Source organism: Hibiscus syriacus, unplaced genomic scaffold, assembly GCF_006381635.1.
Source record: "Hibiscus syriacus cultivar Baekdansim isolate YM2019G1 unplaced genomic scaffold, ASM638163v2 tig00110411_pilon, whole genome shotgun sequence".
NCBI classification, from domain to species: domain Eukaryota; kingdom Viridiplantae; phylum Streptophyta; class Magnoliopsida; order Malvales; family Malvaceae; genus Hibiscus; species Hibiscus syriacus.
In genome coordinates, this window is record NW_024062727.1 from 18,636 (window position 1) to 40,774 (window position 22,139).

The 22,139-nt window shown below is 34.3% G+C and overlaps 1 protein-coding gene and 1 pseudogene across 1 annotated transcript; both read right to left on the reverse strand.

Annotated features, from left to right (window-relative positions):
• Window positions 1-1,231: 1,231 nt before the first annotated feature.
• Window positions 1,232-2,079, reverse strand: LOC120124087 (polyubiquitin-like). Its single transcript, XM_039142839.1, has 2 exons — window positions 1,545-2,079; window positions 1,232-1,355 (listed from the first exon to the last, which is right to left on the reverse strand). Exons 1-2 carry the CDS (start codon window positions 1,992-1,994, stop codon window positions 1,302-1,304), a joined length of 504 nt encoding a protein of 167 aa, XP_038998770.1. The 5' UTR covers window positions 1,995-2,079; the 3' UTR covers window positions 1,232-1,301.
• Window positions 2,080-2,876: 797 nt separating this feature from the next.
• LOC120124086 lies at window positions 2,877-17,406 on the reverse strand (annotated as a pseudogene).
• Between the last annotated feature and the right edge of the window lie 4,733 nt (window positions 17,407-22,139).

Here is a 22,139-nt window from a genome sequence, read left to right on the forward strand (position 1 = left end):
TGTGTTTATAGTGACACATGATAGTCATGACAGATATAACATATGATATGTGTTTTTGGACCAGAAACATATATTTTATAATTATTCAGTTGATTATGGAAGTAAGGGAATAGAATGATACAAGACCGAGTTGTTGGTACGAGACTCTTAGAACATGTGAAATGGTCTGAGAAGGAAAGAAAAAAAATATTTGGTATTGCAAGCTTTGTTTCACACTTCGGCAGTATCTGATGGCATGTCCCCCAAGGTCATGTTGTAAAGTCAATTTTGAGGGATAAAGGTTTCTACAACCCACGTTCGTTACCAACCCTTTTATTTTTAATTTTTTTCGATATATTTCGTGTACGTGAAATTCTAGATTTAAGTATTTTATTTTTTAATTAAGTGAATATTTTTACTTAATAAAAATGAGAATTATATATATTTATTTCGGATCGGGTTAAGGGTAGAATTTTATCTTATAAGTCATATTGAGTATTGGTTCAAGTGAAGCTTCCCTAAACTTGGATCAAATCGCCCTAAACTCGGATCAAGTCGGGTAATAAGTGAAGAGATGTTATACTCGAATCAAATTCAAGTGAGCTAAACACATGGTTGGACCTTACCCATATTAAATTTGATATAATGACGAATTAGTCTCCCAATGCTAGCACAAATGATTACTTTGACCATATTCTTATTTTTAGAGTATTTAACTCCAATGTTATTTTTTGTTTAAATAATCTCAGTTTGATGAAAACTATTAAATGAGTATAATTAATGAATGTCGTTGATGTGTCATTTTTAACATTTTTAATTATTGATGTAACATATCACATCACTAAAGTAATGATGCAACGTATGTCACGTTACACAAAGTGATGACATAATATGTTATATCACCTAATATAATGATGTGTATGTGTTACGTCACCCAAAGTGACAATACGATATATGTTGCTTCACCTAAAGCGATAACATATTATGTATCAAATTACCTAAAATGATGACATAGTATGTATCATGTAACCTAAAGTGATGATATGTTATGAGTTACATCATCAATTAAACACAAGTGAAAATATTACGTTAGCAATATATGTTAACCGTTAATCAACTGACAATTTTCATCTAACAAGGATTATTTTAATAAAAAATTAAAATGTTGAAGATTAAAATATTAAAAAAAAGTAAAAAATAAAAATGATCATTTCTACGGATATTACGCATGTATACTTCAAAACTGCAATGATGCCTATGTTGGACATTGGTGATATTGGATAGCGGTTTCTTTCCTCCACGCAAGCAATGGTGTTTGCATATTAGATGGTAAAACACTTGTTACGGGCATAGATCATAAAGCGGAGATTGACTGCCTGCAAATAGAAATGTGATGGATGCCATGAATATGATCAACTTTACGGAAAAAGGAAAACCAGATTATATCAGCAGCATGATTTCAAGTTAATATACGCGATGCAAGGAGGAGGGGTTCATATATTTTGAACCAGATTATAACAGTGGGCAATGAAACAACACAAGAGAAAAGAAAATTTACTGCCCACCACGGAGACGAAGAACGAGGTGAAGGGTGGACTCTTTCTGAAATTATAATCAGCCAAAGTCCGGCCATCTTCCAATTGTTTACCAGCAAAGATAAGCCTTTTCTGATCAGGTCGGATCCCTTCCTTGCCCTGAATCTTAGCCTTAACATTATCAATCGTATCCGAGCTTTCAACTTCCAAGGTAATCGTTTTCCCGGTCAAGGTCTTGACAAAAATCTGCATCCCACCACGCAGCCTCAACACAAGGTGAAGGGTCGATTCCTTTTGGATGTTATAATCGGCCAACGTCCTTCCGTCTTCCAGCTGTTTTCCGGCGAAGATGAGACGCTGTTGGTCGGGTGGGATGCCTTCCTTGTCTTGGATCTTCGCCTTGACGTTGTCGATGGTGTCGGATCTCTCGACCTCGAGAGTTATGGTCTTGCCGTTGAGGGTTTTCACGAAGATTTGCATCTTTAAAGCTGGGATTTTTTTTTCGCAACGATTTTCGATTAGAGATTATATGAATTTGTATGGATTTGGTTTGAAGGTCCGGAATATACGAGAAAGTTGCGCTCAGTTAATTTTGGCCGTTCCTTTATTGTTCTTCATTAGTTAATAAATGGAGTCAATTATTATAATTTTCTAACTTATTCATCAAATTATTTTGCCTATAAATTTTATCATTGAAGTTGAATTCTTTTATTTATAGTTAAATTTCTTTTAGAAAATTAATAAAAATGAATATATGGAATAATATAATGATAGTTTTAATCATTAAAATTTATATATTATATTAAATGAGTTCTAGTTCAAAATTAATTTATTAAATTAAATTTTCATATTTATAAATAATTTAATTTTTTTTTTGATTTTAACAACTCTAATATTCAAATAAGACAATAACACATGTCGTCATTCTATTAGAAGAAAAAAAAATTCAAGAAAACAAGAATGAATTTAAAGGGGATTAAACATCTATATTTTCTCATTCTTTAAGTATTATTTTTCTTTTTTGCAAACGGATTCAAGCACCAATAAAATATTTTTGATTGATTTTTATTTTTTGAATTTTATAGTATCATATAATTGACTCTTATCATAAATAATCAAATGATAAAAAAAACAGTTATTAGAATAGGTGGGTGGCTAACTACATAATTTACCCTAAAATGTATTCTGGACCCAAATAATGCCCCAAGCAAAAGCAACTTCCAATGATTAACCTAATGGGTGAGGCAACTTCGTGCATTTTATTTTTTTTCTAGCACATATGATATGTTAATCCAACGTTAGGCTCTAAATAATTGAAATAGAAACCAAACAAATGGATTGAGAATTAATGTTAATCTAACATTACAAATTGCCCTAAACAATGTTTGTGATTCTGTTTGAACAAGTCTAGCATATAGTGGCAGACCTATGTGGCCTAGGAGGTAGTTACATACTTATTTTCCTTAAAAAATACTTACACTAAATATATTATATCAAGACTTAAAAATTCTGCACATTATTTATTTTGACTTTTCTACACACTTTGTTTTGAAATTTGTGCTCAAATTACTTCGATAGGTCAAAAGTTTAAGGAATACGAAAATAATATTCACGAAACTCTTTCTGACGACTAACATATGGGTCTTCCCATGTAGATGCAATGTCACTTTTATATGTGATCCAAAGTGGCTCTGATTGTGGTGGACTGGACCAAAGCGGGAAAATCGTAATACAACCTCCGACGTTTCCTCCATTAGCTAGACTTATAACAACTCTATTGTATGCAAAAGCAATAATCAATCCCATGTTTGGCATTTCCATCCATTTTCTGGCTAATTGTACAGTTTTATAGTTTTTTTATAACCTGTCGTTCCAAATATATACTTATACTTTTGATGGTAAACATCTAACTCCCGCACCAAGTCTAACCGAATTCGAAGCCATTGATCCTCAGATAGACCAAGAGCGGCAACGACTGATCGAAATCCTCAATTTCTGTTCTTAGCAGCATAAAGGTTAATTTTTGCCTTTTAACTTCAAATTCTCATGTTCTAGGGCTTGAAAGATTGGGGGTTTTTGGGTTTTGATTTGGAAGTCAAGCTTTCTGTTCTTGGAATTGTTTTATTTTCTACTTTTGATGTTTTGGATGACTTGATTTGGAAGTCAATCTTCATTTGATAAACTATATTTACATGTTAAATTAATTTATTTTAAATAATAATATTTTTTTATAAATGAATCTTAAAAAATTAAATTAATTTATTTTGTTTAACCAATTTTTAATACATAGAAATGACACGATGAAATGTCCACCCTATAACTGTGTTTTTAGGAGTACTTAAACTGACACTGAAACATTAGTCAGATCATCTAACGGTTAATAACACGATGGCCAAAAATCAATGGATGAGATGGAATTGCGCACGCCAAGCTCAGACCAATGTGCGCCACCATATCTGACCTACTTAACTTTAAAAAATTTAGTAGTGCCCTAGCAACTCCAATAAAAGATTCCATTATAAATATTTTTGGGTTAACTTGGTATAGTGCCCATTTTTTTTATTGTTTGACTTGGTATATTTAGTAAAAGTTGGTAGATTTAGTAGTGCCCTTAAAAAATTATTGATTAAAATAATATATATCATTTTTAATCATTCATTTCACTAAAGCTTCTGTTTTGTGTTTTAATTCAAACCCACACAGGCCTCAACCCCACTGCTACTCAACTGTCGGTCTCTTGTTTGAGCCTAAACCAATTGTCACGACGTCGTTTACCGACAATTTTTCGGTGAACTTCCTCAATCAAGTTGCCTGTAAGTTGTTGTACATTTCTTTTCCTTAGATAGTTAGGTTCTTCACTCATTCTTTTACCCTCTTAAATATAGTTAAATTTATATTTGAGTTTTTAGGTTTTGAAATTTATTTTTTAATTTTAGTGAGTTGAAATTAAGAGATAAAATTAAATTTTGAATCAATTTAATAGATTTTAGTGATTTTATGAAGAATATTTTAATGTTAAATTGTGATATGTAAAATTAATTATATGTATTTTTGAGAAGGAGAAAAAAATGGTATACTAAATTTGTGTAATTTAAGTAGAAGCAATTTAGATATTTTAATTTTTAAGTTGAATCCATTAAAATTATTTAATTAGTAATTAAGATCTTACTTCTTTGATAATAAATATAATTACTAATAGTGAATTATAATCAATAATTAAGGTGATTTGTAAATTTTGTAATTGTAGTAGTAAGAAGATGAATGATGAAAAGATGAACTCTCAATGAAAGAATAATAATGAAACGTTGGATTGGTTTGTTCGACAGTCCAAAAAGAATTATGCAAGTTCTTCCCAAGTGCCAATTTGTGTCTCATCACCGACTCAACCTTCAACAACTCAAGTCGAACAAGAATTTTCTTTCCCTTCAAATAATATGCCCCAAACTCAAGAAACCAGAATGAGATCTACATGTATTACACAAGATGATAGTACAACATTTGCATCAAGAGAGATGGAAAGCCAAGTTAATGACATCTCCATTCCACAGGATTCGGCTAAAAGGGAAAAAATATTGATTATCATCCAATGGATCGAGAAGCAGCGAAGAAAGAATACATACAAAGAGGTTCTTATCAACCAAAGAAGCACAAATTTCCTCAAACGGACTTCGGAGGAGGTACATTACATCGATTTAATAAATCTTGGTTTAATAAGTATTCTTGGCTTGAGTATAGTGTTTCAAAAGATTCTGCATTTTGCTTTGTTTATTACTTGTTTAAGAATGAAACTACCAAAACTGTAGGAGGAGATGCATTTTTTGTTAATGGGTTTAGAGGTTGGAATAGACCAATTCGGTTTAGAAAACATGTTGGTGGAATTAATAGTGCTCATAATCAAGCTTTTCAAAAGTTCGAGAATTTAAAGAACTTTAAGTCATCCTTGAAAGTTTCTAAAGACCAACAAATCGAGCAAGCTAAAAGTGACTACCGAATCCGCTTGACTACTTCTCTTCATTGTTTGAGATTTCTTTTACATCAAGAATTGGCATTTCGTGGTCATGATTAATGTGATGAATCAAGTAACAAGGGATATTTTCTTGAACTTTTGAATTGGATTGCGGAAAAGAATGATGATGTGAGAAATGTTGTTTTGAAAAATGCACCTAAAAATAATCAAATGATTGCACCTTCGATTCAAAAAGAGCTTATCAATTGTTGTGCAAAAGAAACTACCAAGACAATTGTGGAAGATCTTGGTAAGGATTATTTTAGAATACTAGTAGACGAGTCAAGTGATGTGTCTCAAAAAGAACAAATGGCTTTGTGTGTCTGTTATGTTGATAAAAAGGGAATGATAAAGGAACGGTTTCTTAGAATTATTCATGTTGGAGATACTAAATCTTGGTCTCTTAAAGAAGTTATCTTTTCTTTGCTTGATGTGTATTCTTTGAGTTTTTCAAGAATTCGTGGGCAAGAGTAAGATGGAGCTAGTAATATGAAGGGTGAACTTAATGGTCTCAAAACTCTAATCATGAGAGAAAATCTGCATACTAAATACATTGTTTTGCTCACCAACTTCAATTAACTCTTGTTGTCGTTTCTAAGAAAAATTAAGATTGTGGTTGGCTTTTTGATACATTTGGAAATTCGTTGAATGTTGTTGGATCATCATGTAGGCAAAAAGATTTGCTTAAAGGAAAACAAGCCAAAAAAAATTGAAAAAGCCTTTGAAAATGGTGAAATTGTGACTGGAAAAGGTTTAAACCAAGAGCTAATTGGTTTAAGTAGGCTGGGTAATACACGTTGGGGGTCTCATTATAAGTTGATTTTTAATGTGATTAATTTGTATTCTACAATACGTGAGGTGCTTGATTTGATTGGTAACGATGCTCAAAATGGTGATGATGCTCGAAAAGCCGATAATGTGAGTTTTGCAATAGAGTCATTTGATTTTATTTTCATGATTCACTTGATGAAGAGAATATTTGGGATTATGAATGAATTAAACAAAGCTTTACAGAGAAAAGATCAAGATATTGTCAATGTTATGTCACTTGTTACTTTAACTAAAGAAAGAATGCAAAATATGAGAGAAAACGAGTGGTAGTTTTTTTTGTTGCTACAATCACTTAATTTTGTAACAAGAATGACATTGATATTCTTAATATGGATGTTGTGTATACTCCTCCAGGAAGAAAGAAACGTTGTCGTTTTGATACTACTAATATTCATCATTTTCGAATTCAAGTGTTCTTGAGAGTTGTTGATCTTCAGCTTCAAGAGTTAAACAACTGATTTGATGAGGTTAGTATAGAGTTATTGACTTGTATGGCTTCTTTGAGTCCACTTGATAAATTTTCTTCTTTCGATAAACAAAAGATACTTAGATTTGCTGAATTATATCCCGATGAATTTACAAGTGTTGATGGACTAGCCCTTGATGATCAACTTGATAATTATATTGTTGATATGCGGAGGAATGATAGATTTTGAGTATTGAAAGATATGAGTGAACTTTCCATGAAGATTGTCCAAACAAAGAAGTATCAAGTGTACCAACAAATTTATTTGCTCATAAAGTTGGTATTGATTCTCCCCATAGCGACCGCAAGTATGAAAAGATCATTTTCTAAAATGAACATTTGAAGAATAAGTTGTGAAATAACATGGGTGATCAATTTCTAAATGATTATTTGGTCACTTATATAGAAAGAGATGTTCTTGTCCAAATCGATGATGAAAAAATCTTGAAACGATTTCAAGGAATGAAAACTCGTCGAGAACAATTGTAATTGTTAATGTATAGTAATTTTTTGTGCTTTTTGATTGAATTGTTATTTTGGATTTTTAATTATGTAATTTTTTTATTAATGAATATTATAATATTTATTTTGGACCCCCATTTTTTAATTCCTAGATCCGCCATTACTAGCATGTATATACAAGAATGACAAATGATGAACCATAACCAGTCATTATTTCTCCCTCGTATCATCGGCCACAACCGAAGCTTTGCAGATCGGACATGTATTCTTCATCGACAACCACTTTTTGATACAAGGGGCATGGTATTTATGACCACAAGTCTTCAATGCCCCAATTTCATCCATGTCCTTGTAGTCTTCCTGTATATTACCAAAATCAAAGTTTTTAGGTGATACAGTTTGGACAAATGATATCATTGAATAGTAGTAGCGAACCATAACCAACGTGTGCTCATCCGCTCTCGATAGTTCTTCGTTGAAACATAATACAGAGATATTAACGCTTCAAATGGAATAAAATTCTTACCAGGCAGATCACACAAGAGCTCTCATCCTGGTATTGATCTGAACAGTGGTAAATTGTTTCGGCTAAGCACTTAGATATTGAGTCTTCTGACAAGCCTGTATTAACACTCCCTATCCTTTCCCCTAATGCAAGTAGTTCCTGCTCGAGAATTCTCCAAGGTTATTTAAAAGAAAATACTAAGAATGTAGTAATATCATAATAAAGTGAAATGGGTACATGCCTCGTAAGTCATGTTGTCTATGTTTAATCTCATATCCCTATGCTGATCAAACATATTTCTGGATCCATAAAAAGCGGCATTGTCCGCAATCATAGAACCCTGCAGAGTGAAAAATAAATTATAAAATACGGCTAATATGCAAGAATTTTCCCAGCATCTCATTGGCAAAACACTTGGAAGTAACGGAGTAAAAAAAGTCCAAGATAAAAAATACAACACCCTCGAAATACAACATGCTGAAAGTTATTGTCAAATGGGTTTCCAATACATGTAAGTCCACCTCAAGTGATGATATGAAAGAACGTAATTCCTTCATAAGCAGCAAATACCTGAGAAGAAAATCGACCATGGAAAGCTGCATCATCAGCTAGAGACCGGTATCTATCGTGAGATATCCTTGTCCTCCCATTCCGCTCATTATTACGCCATGTCAGAGCTGACGATGACTGAGGGTGCCTGGATGAATAACTTTCAGATACAACCTGCATCCCTTCTTCTGAGGGTGCTGCATGTCCCAAGTGCACGCTGCTGGAAGAAGCCCTGAAAGTTGGGCCAGATCTCTGAGAATAGTTTGTTCGAACACCGCTTACAGATTGTTGAGTTTCCATAGAAACCCTGGGGAAGAACAGGATTTCTACCAGAAATGAAATCATGCTGCGGTGCACCGACCTCAAGAGAAGCATTTGTAGCACTACCACCTGGAAAGCGGTTTATATCATTATTAAAATCATTTGAATCTGCAATTCCACCAGCAACGGACTCATAAATAATGGGAGATCAAAATCAAGAACCACAGAAAGGTTAAACTAACCTTCAGGTAGAATCCTTCCATGAGTAGGAGACGTTCTCAAATGGCCCCCCTCCCTTGAAATTGCATTAGAGCTCTGACCTGAGATATCCACTGAGCTAGAATGTTCAACTGGGTGGCTCGTAGGATAAAAAGTATGAGAACTATAGCTTGATAAATGGGTCCTAACATGGTTGGAATCAAGATCAAGTGCTGGACGGCTTCTCACATTCCTCATAGAACCCTCACCCCTAATTGAGAAACCATTGCCTCTACAACTCGGGGGAAAGCCAACATGATCCCAAAGCTTGTGCTGAGGATCTAGATTAGGTTTCTCTTGCCAAACAGAAGGTACAGGAATATCAGATGAACTTCCAGCACTAGCATATCTGCTTGACCTCCCCTCTCACAGACTGAAGGAACTCCCGGGCTTTTTCTCTTGTGAGGTCCTCTACCGCTGCTCTGTTGGAAGCGTAGATGGGCTCTCGGTAATTTATAACACTCGAACTTTTATTGATACGAAACAAAATACGTTACAACGACACTACCTCAATATTACAATACTAGCTGCTGCTAGTTTACAATCACCTTATAGCTTTGCTAAGCTCTCTCTCAATTCTCTCTAATATTTTTTTTCACTCGTATTTTTCATGCTCATGCTGCTACAAATTACATATATATATATATATATAACTAGTAAACCAAAATATTTGAAGACTCAAGATGCTTCTCAATTATTGTCTTGCTTGCCGTAAACAAATTTGTGCTGCCACGTTTCAAACAATTCCAAAATATCTTTGCCGACATACACTTGTGGTTTAGTGTACTGCCACATAATTCCATAGCATTTCCACTTTGCTTTGTTTTACTTGTGAATACATCTCCATTTGCCACGTTTTGATTCTTCATAATTGAGTTTGACTTCCAACATGATACATGGGAGCTAACAAGGCAACCAGAAGGTCATAACCCAATTGGAGTAAAATGGGTTTACAAGACTAAGACCAATAAAGAAGGAAAGGTTAAGAAGCACAAAGCGAGGCTAGTTGTCAAAGGCTATAAGCAAGGACAAGGAATAGACTATGATGAAGTATTTGCTCCAGTAGCAAGGATCGAGACCATCAGACTTCTCACAGCAGTTGCAGTACAAAAAAGGATGAAAAATTTATCAAATGGATGTGAAGTCAACATTTCTAAATGGCTACCTAGAAGAAGTTTATATTGAGCAACCACCTTGATACATTAAAAAGGGACATGAAGACAAAGTTTATCGATTGAAGAAAGCACTATATAGTCTGAAGCAAGCCCCGAAAGCATGGAACACGAGAATTGATGAATATTTCCAGAAAAATGAGTTCATGAAGAGTCCATACGAGTATGCCTTATACACAAAGAAAAATGAAGACGGTAATATCATGATCGTGTGCTTATATGTGGACGACATGATTTTCACAGGAAATAATCCAGATATATTCAATGATTTTAAGAAAGCTTTGACTAAAGAATTTGAAATTACAGATATTGGAGAAATGTCATACTTCCTTGGAGTTGAAGTGAAGCAAATGCAAGAAGGAATATTTATATCACAAAAGAAGTATGCAGAAGTAATTTTAAGAAAATTTAGAATGGAAGATTGCAAGCCGATAGCTACTCCAGCAGATCCAGGAATCAAATTAAGTATAAATTCAATAAGAGAAAAAGTGAATCCGACGTTGTTTAAAAGCATAGTTGGAAGTCTAAGGTATCTGACTATCACACGACCAGACATAACATACGTTGTGGGATTGGTAAGTAGATTCATGGAGAATCCGAAACTAGATCATTGGATTGCAGCAAAAAGAATCCTTAGACATGTCAAAGGTACAACAGATTATGGTTTGTTCTACACGCAATCAGAAAATTCGAAGCTGGTTGGTTATTCTGATAGTAATTATGGGGGAGACTTAGACGATCGAAAAAACACAACTGGATATCTATTTCATATCGGCTCTACAACATTTTCATGGTCATCAAAGAAGCAACAAACGATAGCTCTTTCAACATGTGAAGCAGAATACATAGCCGTAGCAGCATGCACTTGCCAAGCAATGTGGTTAAAGAATATTTTGAACGAGCTAAATTTGGCACAAGAAGAACCAACTACAATTTATGTCGACAACAAGTCTACAATTTCTCTTGCCGAGAATCCAGTCTCCTATAGCTGAAGCAAGCATATTGATACAAAGTATAACTTTATACGAGAACAGGTGAAAAACAAAAATGTGGAGCTAATTTATTGCAGAACTGAAGATCAACTAGCAGATATTTTCACAAAACCATTGAGAGCAGATATATTCAACCGACTCAAAGAAAAGCTTGGAATGGAAAGTCGAGTTTGAGGGGGAGTGTTGGAAGTCAAACTCAATTATGAAGAATCAAAATGTGACAAATAGAGATGAATTCACAAGTAAAACAAAGCAAAGTAGAAATGCTATAGAATTATGTGGTAGTACACTAAACCACAAGTGTGTGTTGACAAAGATATTTTGGAATTGTTTGAAACGTGGCAGTACAAATTTGTTTACGGCAAGCAAGGCAATAATTGACAGAAATTGAGAAGCATCTTGAGTCTTCAAATATGTCGGTTTACTAGCTATATATATATGTGTAATTTGTAGCAGCATGAGCATGAAAAATATTAATGAAGAAAAATATGAGAGAATTGAGAGAGCTTAGCAAAGCTATAAGGTGATTGTAAACTAGCAGCAACTAGTATTGTAATATTGAGGTAGTGTCGTTGTAATGTATTTTGTTTCGTATCAATAAAAGTTCGAGTGTTATAAATTACCGAGAACCCATCTACGCTTCCAACATGCTCATTGTGAGATCAACAAAGCCACCCTCAATTCCATGGAAAGTCTGCCTATCACAATCGGAAGAAGATGCACTATGCATGTAGTTCTCAGGGGCAGCACCAAGTGTTCCAGGCGCCGATGGATGCAGAAAAAAAATCATGAGATGGTCCTGAAGTGTCAGGTTGGTAGCGTGGAGCTTCAACACTGTGGCTTGAGGTGGCAAAACTACTTGACATGGGCACAGGATTCCAGTGGGAGGAATAACGCACTGCATCAACTGACATTTTCTACCGGAAAGAAGGAACCATGTACTGTAGTGCTTGACCTAGCTGCAGGAAAAAAAAAGCAGTAATAACCATTAGAACAATAGCTTCAGAAGAAACCCCAAAACCTAGGTCCAACTCTCTAGATAGAAGAATATGATGAGTTCAAATCTAAACCACTTTGGGAACATGTTTTCATACTGTAAATCAATATATATTTTTCATCAACATCAAGCTTTTCCCCTTAAATAAAATGTAAAAGTAAAGGCAATAAAATAATAATACTTAGATTTGGATAAGGTTGTTCCTCATGCATATGATTCCACCCCTGCTCATGTTCATTCTGAAACATTTGGGATGAGCCAAATAAATGTCTATGCCCCATAACGAAGCCACTTAAGAGCAAAAGATAAATGTCTCAGGTGAAGAGTCAACCTGTAAAAATAAAATAAAAAATCAAATATGTAGAAGAGAATGGAATTATTAAGAACATTTAACTCTCAATCACTTTAAATAATTAAAACAAAGGATGAATTCACTGTTCCATGACATTTTTACAAGTAAAACACACTGATTATACAACATTCCATTCCTTATCAAGAACTTCCACAAGTTTGGCACAAATACTATCATGTTTTGGATCTCATATATCTACAGAAAAATGAAGAAAAATGCAACACTAAGAATTGCATTCTTTATTAGAGTCCTATAAATTAGTTGCTAATGGACAGAGAAATACTCGATATAAAGTTATACTCGTTGTGTTTCTACTCAGAACTGTTTAATCCATTTAAAAGAGTAGACAGTTTTGTCATGCTAGTAAAACCCTAATAGGATGAAATGGAAAACACTACAAAGAACTGGAATACACATACAACCTTATATATTTCAATCTTCTGAAATCAAATAATAGTAAAACTATACAATTAAAATTTATAAATACATCATGCAGGCCATTCCAGCAGAATTAAGGTCAGCCACCGCACAGGCACAGGCACTAGCACAGCACTAGCACAAACTGATAAGTGAAAGGGCCATCTAGACTAGATTTTTATGCAGCTACAGAAAAAATTACTTTGGACCACTAAAACAAAATTGTGCATCAAGAACAGTACTCACATGTGAGTTGTTCTTGGGAGTAGGACAAAATGAGCTGCAACAAAAGCGTTTAGGGTGCTTTTTGCCTTAGGCTTTTGCACAGGAAGTAGACAACCCTAATACAAGTGCAAAAATATGGTCTTCTTATAAACTGACATGTCAGCCATAGTCCTGCGTCTTGTAATTATCTGCTTATACATTGCTCTCCATTCCATAAAATTGGAGAGAGCATCCTTCATATTATGAGGCAAGAATAAGTGAAGGCAAGATATAGAATACTAGATTGTAATTTTTTTTTGGATAAAAATGGGAGGACTCTGTAAAAACCTCCTTCATAACCATCAAGCTACGAAAATAGCTTAACGGACATTGGAAAGAGGAAAAGAGTGATTCAAAACTTTATTACTTAAATACCAAGTACACCAAGAGTACATTACAACCAAACACAACCAGAACACATCCACAAAATGACCATAACAATCTGCAGACAACACAACAAAAACCTATCCCTAACTTTGCAATACTTGCCCGTCCTTACAAAATAACCTAGACATCCTATACACAGCAGAACAGTAGGCTACACTACAAACTAATACCCAATTCCCGACTTTGCAAGCTTATCAGCCTTCCAATTACAACATCTCTGAACATGCCTTACAATTACACTTTTATCCACCACCACAACACAAATTTCCTTAACCAAAGATTCGAACAAAGCTGGGCATGAACCAGGATTTTCGATCCACTCCAAAGCCTTCAAATAATCTGATTCCAAAATCAACCCCCTTTATGTTCCCACTCCTTCTCAAAGAAGAAACGTAATCTTGTTTTAATTGCAAGCAATTCTGCCAAAATAGGGGGGCCAAGCCCCACCTTATCCGAGAAGGATCCCAACAACTTACCATTTAAGTCATGAACAAGACCACCTATTCCACCTCTATGCCACTCCATCTCCACTGCCCCATCAACATTTATCTTCAAAAAACCGAAGGGAGGAGGGGGACCAAGCAGCTGAAGAGGATATCACCTTCTTGGCATTCCAATGAATATCTGCTAGCGATGGGTCACTCACCAAGCAATCAAACTGCAAATTAGCACTAGGAAAATTTGCAACAAACCATGAAACCAATCTAAATCTGATGAGGATGACAGTTGAACTGAATCAAATAAACCCTTCTTAAAAACAATTTCATTCCTACACTTCCACACAGACCACTTAATAGCACCTGGTATGAACATCCAAATGTGAGAGTTTTGAACTAAGTCCATCCAAGCCACTACTAAATTAGCAGGATTACATGGCAGCACCGCTGTAACTTTCCAAAAAACGCAGAAAAATACACCAAACATCCCACACAAAAACTTACAAGATACCATAAGATGCGAAACAGTTTCGGGTTCGAGTCGACAAAGAGGACACAAAACATCTTCCAAGCCATAGACGCCTCGTTTAGCAAGCTCCGATTTCACTGCCAACTTCTGATGGATTACTTGCCATACAAAGATTTCCACTCTCAGGGGTGCCACCCCGAGCCACACTTGCTTCATCCAAACTGAATTTATAGGCTGTCGCTCATACATTAACCTAACACATGACCTTACTGAATAAGTACCTTCCCCATTCCCAAACCATATGTAGCCATTGTTTTTCTCCTCTTCACAAGGAAGATTCTGCAGCAAAGAAATTAGATTTAACCATTGCTCTACCTCAAATGTCCACGCTACCATAACCCCAATGCAGGAGTACCTCAGATTTAGGCTAGAGGAAGCACAAGAAGCAGGATTACTCATCAGAACATCACCCGTAATTGATTTATAACTCAGCAGACGTGAAGGATGAAAATGGTAATAACTTAACCGAGAATGGATATAAAGCTTGTGAAGTCACAGTAACAGCAGAAGAATAAGGCCTCCTATTCCAGTGATGAAATTAGTAACCGAATGAATATAGAGAAGCCCAGTCCCTCTTTGGTTCAGTAAAAGAAAATAAATCAATTTGCATATAGGTAACCTTAATTTGTAATATTGGACTTCTGATCTGTAAGAGAGGACAATAACCTATCTAATTTGAAGACACGTTAGAAGAATACAAAAACATTACGATAGTAAAGAAATGAAGATTTCAAATTTAGAGTATGCTGTAAACTTTTAAGGGGTTACAAGTTGATAAACACTGGCAGTAAGATGTAACAGAAGCAAGCATCCTAAAAGAACTTGAAGAGGAAAAATACAAAACAGACTACAATCTTGAAACCATCCATCTTCATATGGAACTTAGTAAAATACCATGTGGAAGTATAAATTGTTTATTAGACACAAGGGAAAGTAAAGTAATTAGGCCATATGTTAATATACATAAAAAAGAGCACAAAGTTCCACCATCTCTAAGAGAGTACAGCCTGCTGTGATTACAGATGGTTACTTTCACCAACAAAACAAAATAGTGTAAACTTCACCAAAATAAAGTAGAAGTATCACTTAAACCCCGTAATTATATTTTCTTGATAAAATGACCAAAAAGAAAGGAAATAAGAAGAAAATATGAATGTTTATAATTTAATTAAAAAGTAGGTGACGGTCACCATACCCAATGTAACATTTCTCTGCACCGAAAATAGTTCTTGCTTCAACATGAAAGGTCTAGAGAGATTCCTACATTACCTTCTTATCATGCAACATTTGAATTAGAGATGAAGGGGTTACATAATTGTATCTTTTATATTGTGCGTCACAACGTCTGTCGGAAATCTTTCAAGTTCACACAATTAGGTAAGTATTAACAAATAAAATATAAACTATATATTATGTAAATTCATTAAAGAAATCTGCCATCAAATCAAGAGCTTGTTCAACAATTGTGAAATGATTCACCGGGAAGCTTTAGCAATAAAAATCAAGGGAAAGATATTACGAGATATAGAAAACCTTAAGATGTTACTCACGAAATAAAAAAATCTTCAAAATGTGTGAATAAACTCCCCAGAAAGAGGCATGTGTAAGAAAACCCAATAAGAAATCAGCAAAATCTTACAAAACCCAACTCCAGTCCAGAAGGTTTAATGCCTTGAATATTCAGAGTAATATTCGTAAGTTTTGGCTTAAACTAAGCCACTACATCCAAGTACAAATGAGCCGTCCGCCTCAATAAAAAATGGGAACCAATATTTACAGAATTATCCATCCTCCGAGGCAACAAGTCTCCAAAAGCACGATTTCAAGGGAAAATTCAAGATGCACTGGAGAATAAAATGCCAATAACTAACCTGCCTAAGGAAACATCTAAACCTAGTTGCTGCTAAGGCAAAGCAAGAGAAAACTATGTCCAATCCTATCCAGTATAGCATCTTGTCCAACAAGCAGTTAGTTACTGATCTTTAATAGAAGGTACAACAAGTCAGTCAACTAAGATTAAAAGTCAATTTTCTACCCTACAGCAGCCCAAGGGACACTTTATGATAATTATATTCTATTTCTTTCCATAAAGTAAATCTTCAAACTAACATTGACAGTGTCAATGTGCTGGACAAAAAATGAAATGTCAAGCTTAACACAGATATAGTGCAAGGAAACATTTGAGATTCAAAATCAGGAAAATTAGTAACGCGCAAATCGCAATACAGAGTATAATATGCCAAAAATCCAAATTCTGTTCCCTTGATTTGCTGCAATGAACTCATTTCAGGACATTAGAAAAAAGAATGCCCATTGACATATTGGCTAACAGCTTCGTATGTCAAAGCATTTCCATTTAACATATGAAAACTAACTCTGTCTGCGTTTCAAAATTCTTATAATCACAATTCTCGGAACAAAAGCCAGAAAAATGCTCAGTTAAGTCTACGAAGACCGAACTTGTAATTACTTCCTACAAATAGAATTTAACTACGATAACACCATTAGAAAACTCTTTCCTTAAGCTACGACAAGTACAATCACGTCAAATTTAGAAGCAACCGATTATCCTTTAAATCAAGCCCAATAGCCAGTGATCAAAAACTAAATATCCCAGCTGATGATATGGCCATTGACACAATTACGAGTTCGAAACTAGGAAACTAATTTGAACGGCAATTTTTTCTTCAACATCTAAAACCAATACAATATTTTAAGAGAATCTAAGAATTTAAAAAAAAAAAAAGAAGAAGCAGAAACCATTACAGATTAATATGAACAATCAAGATAAATTATTAGATTAACGAAACTAATCAAATGAACAATAATCATACCTTCGATAAACAAAGTTTTCAGGATCAAAGTAGGTTCAAAATTTATAACCAAAATAAATGAAAAGGAAAACCCACCTCGATTTTTTAGGATGAAATTCTGAGAGAAATACTAAAATGATGGCTTACGGAAGAAAAGGGAGAAAATGGTGAAAGATTAAGTCGGGGAGAAGGAAGAAAGCCAAAGGAAATAAAGCGTGAGTGCGTTTGTCTGGCCTTGTTCAGCATATTAGGCGAAAATTACCAGAGATTTTTTTAAAAAGTAATTTGCGTAATTTTTATTCATAAAATAATTGAAAATTATAATGATACAAAATTTAATTTTAATTTATTAGTCTAATTATTAAGTATAAAAAAATAATAGAAAAAATATATAATACTAAGTAAAACAAATAAAAAATAAAGATATATATGATATTAAGAAAAAAATTATAGAAAAAATAAAATAAAGTAAAAATATAATATATATAAATAAATAAAAACAAAAATAGAATATTAAGAAAATATATATAAAAACGTATAAAATATAATATTAAGAAAAAATATATACATAGTAAATGAAGAAAAATTAATATATATATATATATATAATGATATAAGATATATATAATAAAAATAATATAATATAAATAAAAAAAGCGGAATATAATAAATAAATAAATAAATATAATTAAAAATATATATATAGGGGACAAAATTAATATAAAAGTAAAATTAAAGGGTAAATTTCAAGGTAAATTAAAGATTAAGATTGACTTAGGGGGAATATTAAATACTAAAAAAATGAACATGCCTCGGGAGTAGATCTAGGTTCGAAACTCTACCCCTTTTTGGTCATCGGCGCAACCCACGCTTTGTGTTATTCAAACCAAATATCAAGAAAAATAACATGCATATGCGAGAAATGAACGAATCAATGTAAAAAAATATGCTACCTTTTATTTCCTTTTCGAATCGTTTACAATAGCTTTGTCTTTGTATTTTTTCGTGCTTTCCTCTGTATCTTCTATGTAAATCGTGTCTTACAAATGGGGAGGATTACATGTATTTATAGTGAAAAAAACTAACTATTTTTAGAATCCTATTAACAATAGAATCCTAATGCAACTAGACTCCTTGCTCGATTATTGCACGTTTGTTGGTGTGGTTGTTGCTTTAAAAGATATGGTGGTGGAAGAGTTCTCTTAGGAGAGAAACTCTTGCTAGTTCTATCTTTTAAGAAAATGGGTGTCTACAGTTGCCCCTCTTTGTCATTTTTCGTAGAACGAAAAATAGGACAAAGATAAAAAGACACAAATTTTCATTCAGTGGAGTTGAAGAATAACTCCTTGTCGAATTGAATTGCGGATAGCTCCTCCGTAGCGAAGTCGAGTCCATCTTGAAATGATTTGAATCAGAATGTGGCTTCTCGTTGTAGTCCACTTTGGTCTTCCTCTCGATTTAAAGACCTTGGCTAAAAATTCGATTAGAAAGTAATATCTTGACTCCATAATGTGGTTGATATGCCCTCGAGCTAAATGAAACCGAACTCGAAAAGTCTTCGTTGACAGATAGCTTTTCTCGACTTAAGCTATGTTGACGGAAAAAAGGCTTCTGCTACTAAGGCATGGCTAACCCATACCTTCTTCTCGGCTTGAAAAACCTCGATTGCAGCCGGACAATAGTGTGATTGAGGTGTTATCGAGCTGAATGGAATCGAACTCGACAATTTTATTGACAGATAACCCTTCTTGCCTTGAGCTATACTGTAAATGATGTGCCTTAAAGCTGAGCATAGTCGAACTCGAAGGTCTTTTGGTAACAGATAACCCTTCTAGCCTTAAGTTATGTTGTAAATGATGTGCCCTCGAAGCTGAGTGTAATCGAACTCGAGGGTTTGGTGTTTCAAGAGAAACATTTTCAAAGGTTTTTTTTTATGTTTCAAGAGAAACAATTTCAAAGGTTTTTTGTGTTTCAAGAGAAACTGTATTCAAAGATTGAAGTTTCAAGGGAAACTGTCTCAAGAGAGACAAAATTTGTTTCAAGAGAAACTGTCTCAAGAGAGACAAAAACTTCCAAAAGAAACTGTCTCAAGGGTGATGAGATTTGTTTAACGTAAAACATATTCAAAGATTTTGTTTCAAAGGAAACTGTTTTCAAAGTTTATGTTTCAAGAGAAACTGTCTCAAGGGAGACAAAATTTGTTTCAAGTGAAACTATCTCATGAGTGATAAAATTCATTTCAAGGGAAATGTTTTCAATGTTTATGTTTCAAGAGAAACTGTCTCAAGGGAGACAAAATTTTGTTTCAAGGGAACCTATCTCAAGAGAGACAAAATTCATCTCAAGGGAAATGTTTTAAATGTTTATGTTTCAAGAGAAACTATCTCAAAAGAGAAAAAACTTAGTTCCAAAAGAAAATGTCTCAAGGGAGACGAAATTTGTTTCAAGGGAAACAGATTCAAAGATTTTGTTTCAAGAGAAACTATCTCAAGAGAGACAAAATTCATTTCAAGAGAAATATTTTCAATGTTTATGTTTCAAGAGAAACTATCTCAAGAGAGACAAAACTTAGTTCCAAAAGAAAATATCTCAAGGGAGACGAAATTTGTTTCAATGGAAACAGATTCAAAGATTTTGTTTCAAGAGAAACTATCTCAAGAGAGACAAAACTCATTTCAAGGGAAATGTTTTCAATGTTTATGTTTCAAGAGAAACTGTCTCAAGGGAGACAAAATTTAGTTCCAAAAGAAAATGTCTCAAGGGAGACGAAATTAGTTTCAATGAAAACAGATTTAAATATTTTGTTTCAAGGGAAACTTGGAAACTGTCTCAAGAGAGACAATGGTGAGCACGATTCCCTTCGTCGTGAAGTTGAAATCGTGGATGACCCCTTAGTTGTGAATTTGAGCCTTGGAATTAGATATCATTCGTCATGAAGTTGAAATCCAAGTAAGTTGTATTGTTCCGAGTCCAATTTCCTCCGTCGTGAAGTTAAAATTGGCTCTGGAACTAAGAAATTGTTTGTTGACAGCTAGCCGCCCCTTTGCTGTAAAGTGGAGCTTGTGCTGTCTCAAGTCCAATATCATTCGCTGTGAAGTTGAAATTGGCTCCGAAATTGGGAAATTGTTTGTTGACAACCAGTCGTCCCTTCGTTGTGAAGTTGAACTTGTGTTGTCTCGAGTCCAATATCCTTCGTTGTGAAGTTGAAATTCGCTCTGAAATTGGGAAATTGTTTGTTGACAACCAGTCGTCCCTTCGTTGTGGAGTTGAACTTGTGTTGTTTCGAGTGGCACGATATCCTCCGTCGTGGAGTTGAAATCGCAGGTGGCCCTTTCGTCGTGAAGTTGAGCCTTGACTTGGATATCCTTCGTTGTGAAGTTGAAATCCAAGTATTGTATGTTGCGGGTGGACACGATTCCCTTCGCCGTGAAGTCGAAACCGTGGATGACCCCTTTATTGTGAAGTTTGACTTCGAGCTAGATATCTTTCGTCGTGAAGTTGAAATCTACTCTCGAGTGAATTGTGTCGCTTTGAGTTCAATATCCTTCGCCGTGAAGTTAAAATTGACTCTGACTGAAACTGAAAAGTTGTTTTGTTGTCAGACAGTCGCCCCTTCGCTGTGAGGTAGAGCAACCACCATGTGCTTTTGAATCGAGCATCCTTCATCCTGTAGTTGAAACTTGACTCTAAAAGCTGTAAAAACTTATGTATACAAAAAATGATAAATGCGATACTCTTGAGTATGTCTAAGATGCATGTATCATGAATTAGTTCCGTTTTATCCCCTAAATGAAGTCTCGTGCTTTGTGTGCTTGTTCATGCATATGGAGGAAATGCCTTCAAAAGGTCTGATAATTTGCATCAGGATGTTGAATTCCCAAAGATGCCCCAATATTTGATGTTGAATCTCAAAAAATGCCCCAACATTTAATGTTAAATCTAAAAAAATGTCCCAACATTTGATGTTGAATCTTCAAAGATGCCCTCATTGTTCCTGATTTCTTACTTCAACATTGATTCTAAGCATGAGTTTTGTGTTTGAGAGCCACATGTCATTTACCAAGATCCACTCTAGAGAGATTGTCTTGTTTTGAAAAAAAAATGTTTTTCTTTCTCTTTTATTTTCAAAGTTATGAAAATATCAAAAAAGAGTTTCAAAAAATGTTTAATCAAAAGTTTTGAAAATTATGCCCCTTTCACGGTTTTACAATTGAGACAAATCATAAAACTAGAGTTCAATGGATATCAAAGAATTAATTACATTATTAATCCTTCAATAAATTATAGTTATTTGACACATGCCAAGATCAAATCTATTTTTGGGAAATGGTTAAGTAAGGAAAGGATAAAAAAGTCTCAAGTTATTGTTTTGGTCAAATGTTTGGCATTTTTGTTTATTTGATGCTCAAAGGTTTGATGGGGTAGCTTGGATGCTCCTCTATTGGAAGTGTTCTCCGATTCCTAGCTTTCATAGTCACGCTCGGATTATGCGATGCCTTATCAAGGAATTTGTCCTATCGCCTCAGCTGCCCAAATTTTTATTCGAGTCGCCTTTTCAGGTTTTCAACTCGAATCCTCCTTTGGTTTCAAGACATCATTCAATAATCTACGTCTTGAACCCCCATTTGTTATTTTTCTCTATCATATATTAATTACACTATTTTTTACAAATAAAGATTAATCATGATGGGCGAGATGAAATCTGAAGATAGTCTCTTTTGTTTAGAAATCCATGTATGATTAGAAGGGACTTTTAAGGCACGTAACGTAGGTCATGGTTCTTGGTTATGAAAGAAAGGGATAAAAGGCCCAAACAAGTGTTTAAGGGTGATTGAACCAATGATCAATTCATTCTGATGTCTTCAATCATATATTGCTCAATTTGAATCTGCTCGTATGTGTCTCTCTCTTGATGCTCTATGATCTT

What these genes read in the sequence shown, in the direction of transcription:
- LOC120124087 (XM_039142839.1), bottom strand. Translation starts at nt 1,994, where the DNA reads ATGCAAATCTTCGTGAAAACCCTCAACGGCAAGACCATAACTCTCGAG. An exon ending in CCTCGTTCTTCGTCTCCGTG is followed by an intron (nt 1,356 to 1,544) that starts GTGGGCAGTAAA and finishes TTCTATTTGCAG; the next exon opens with GCAGTCAATCTCCGCTTTAT.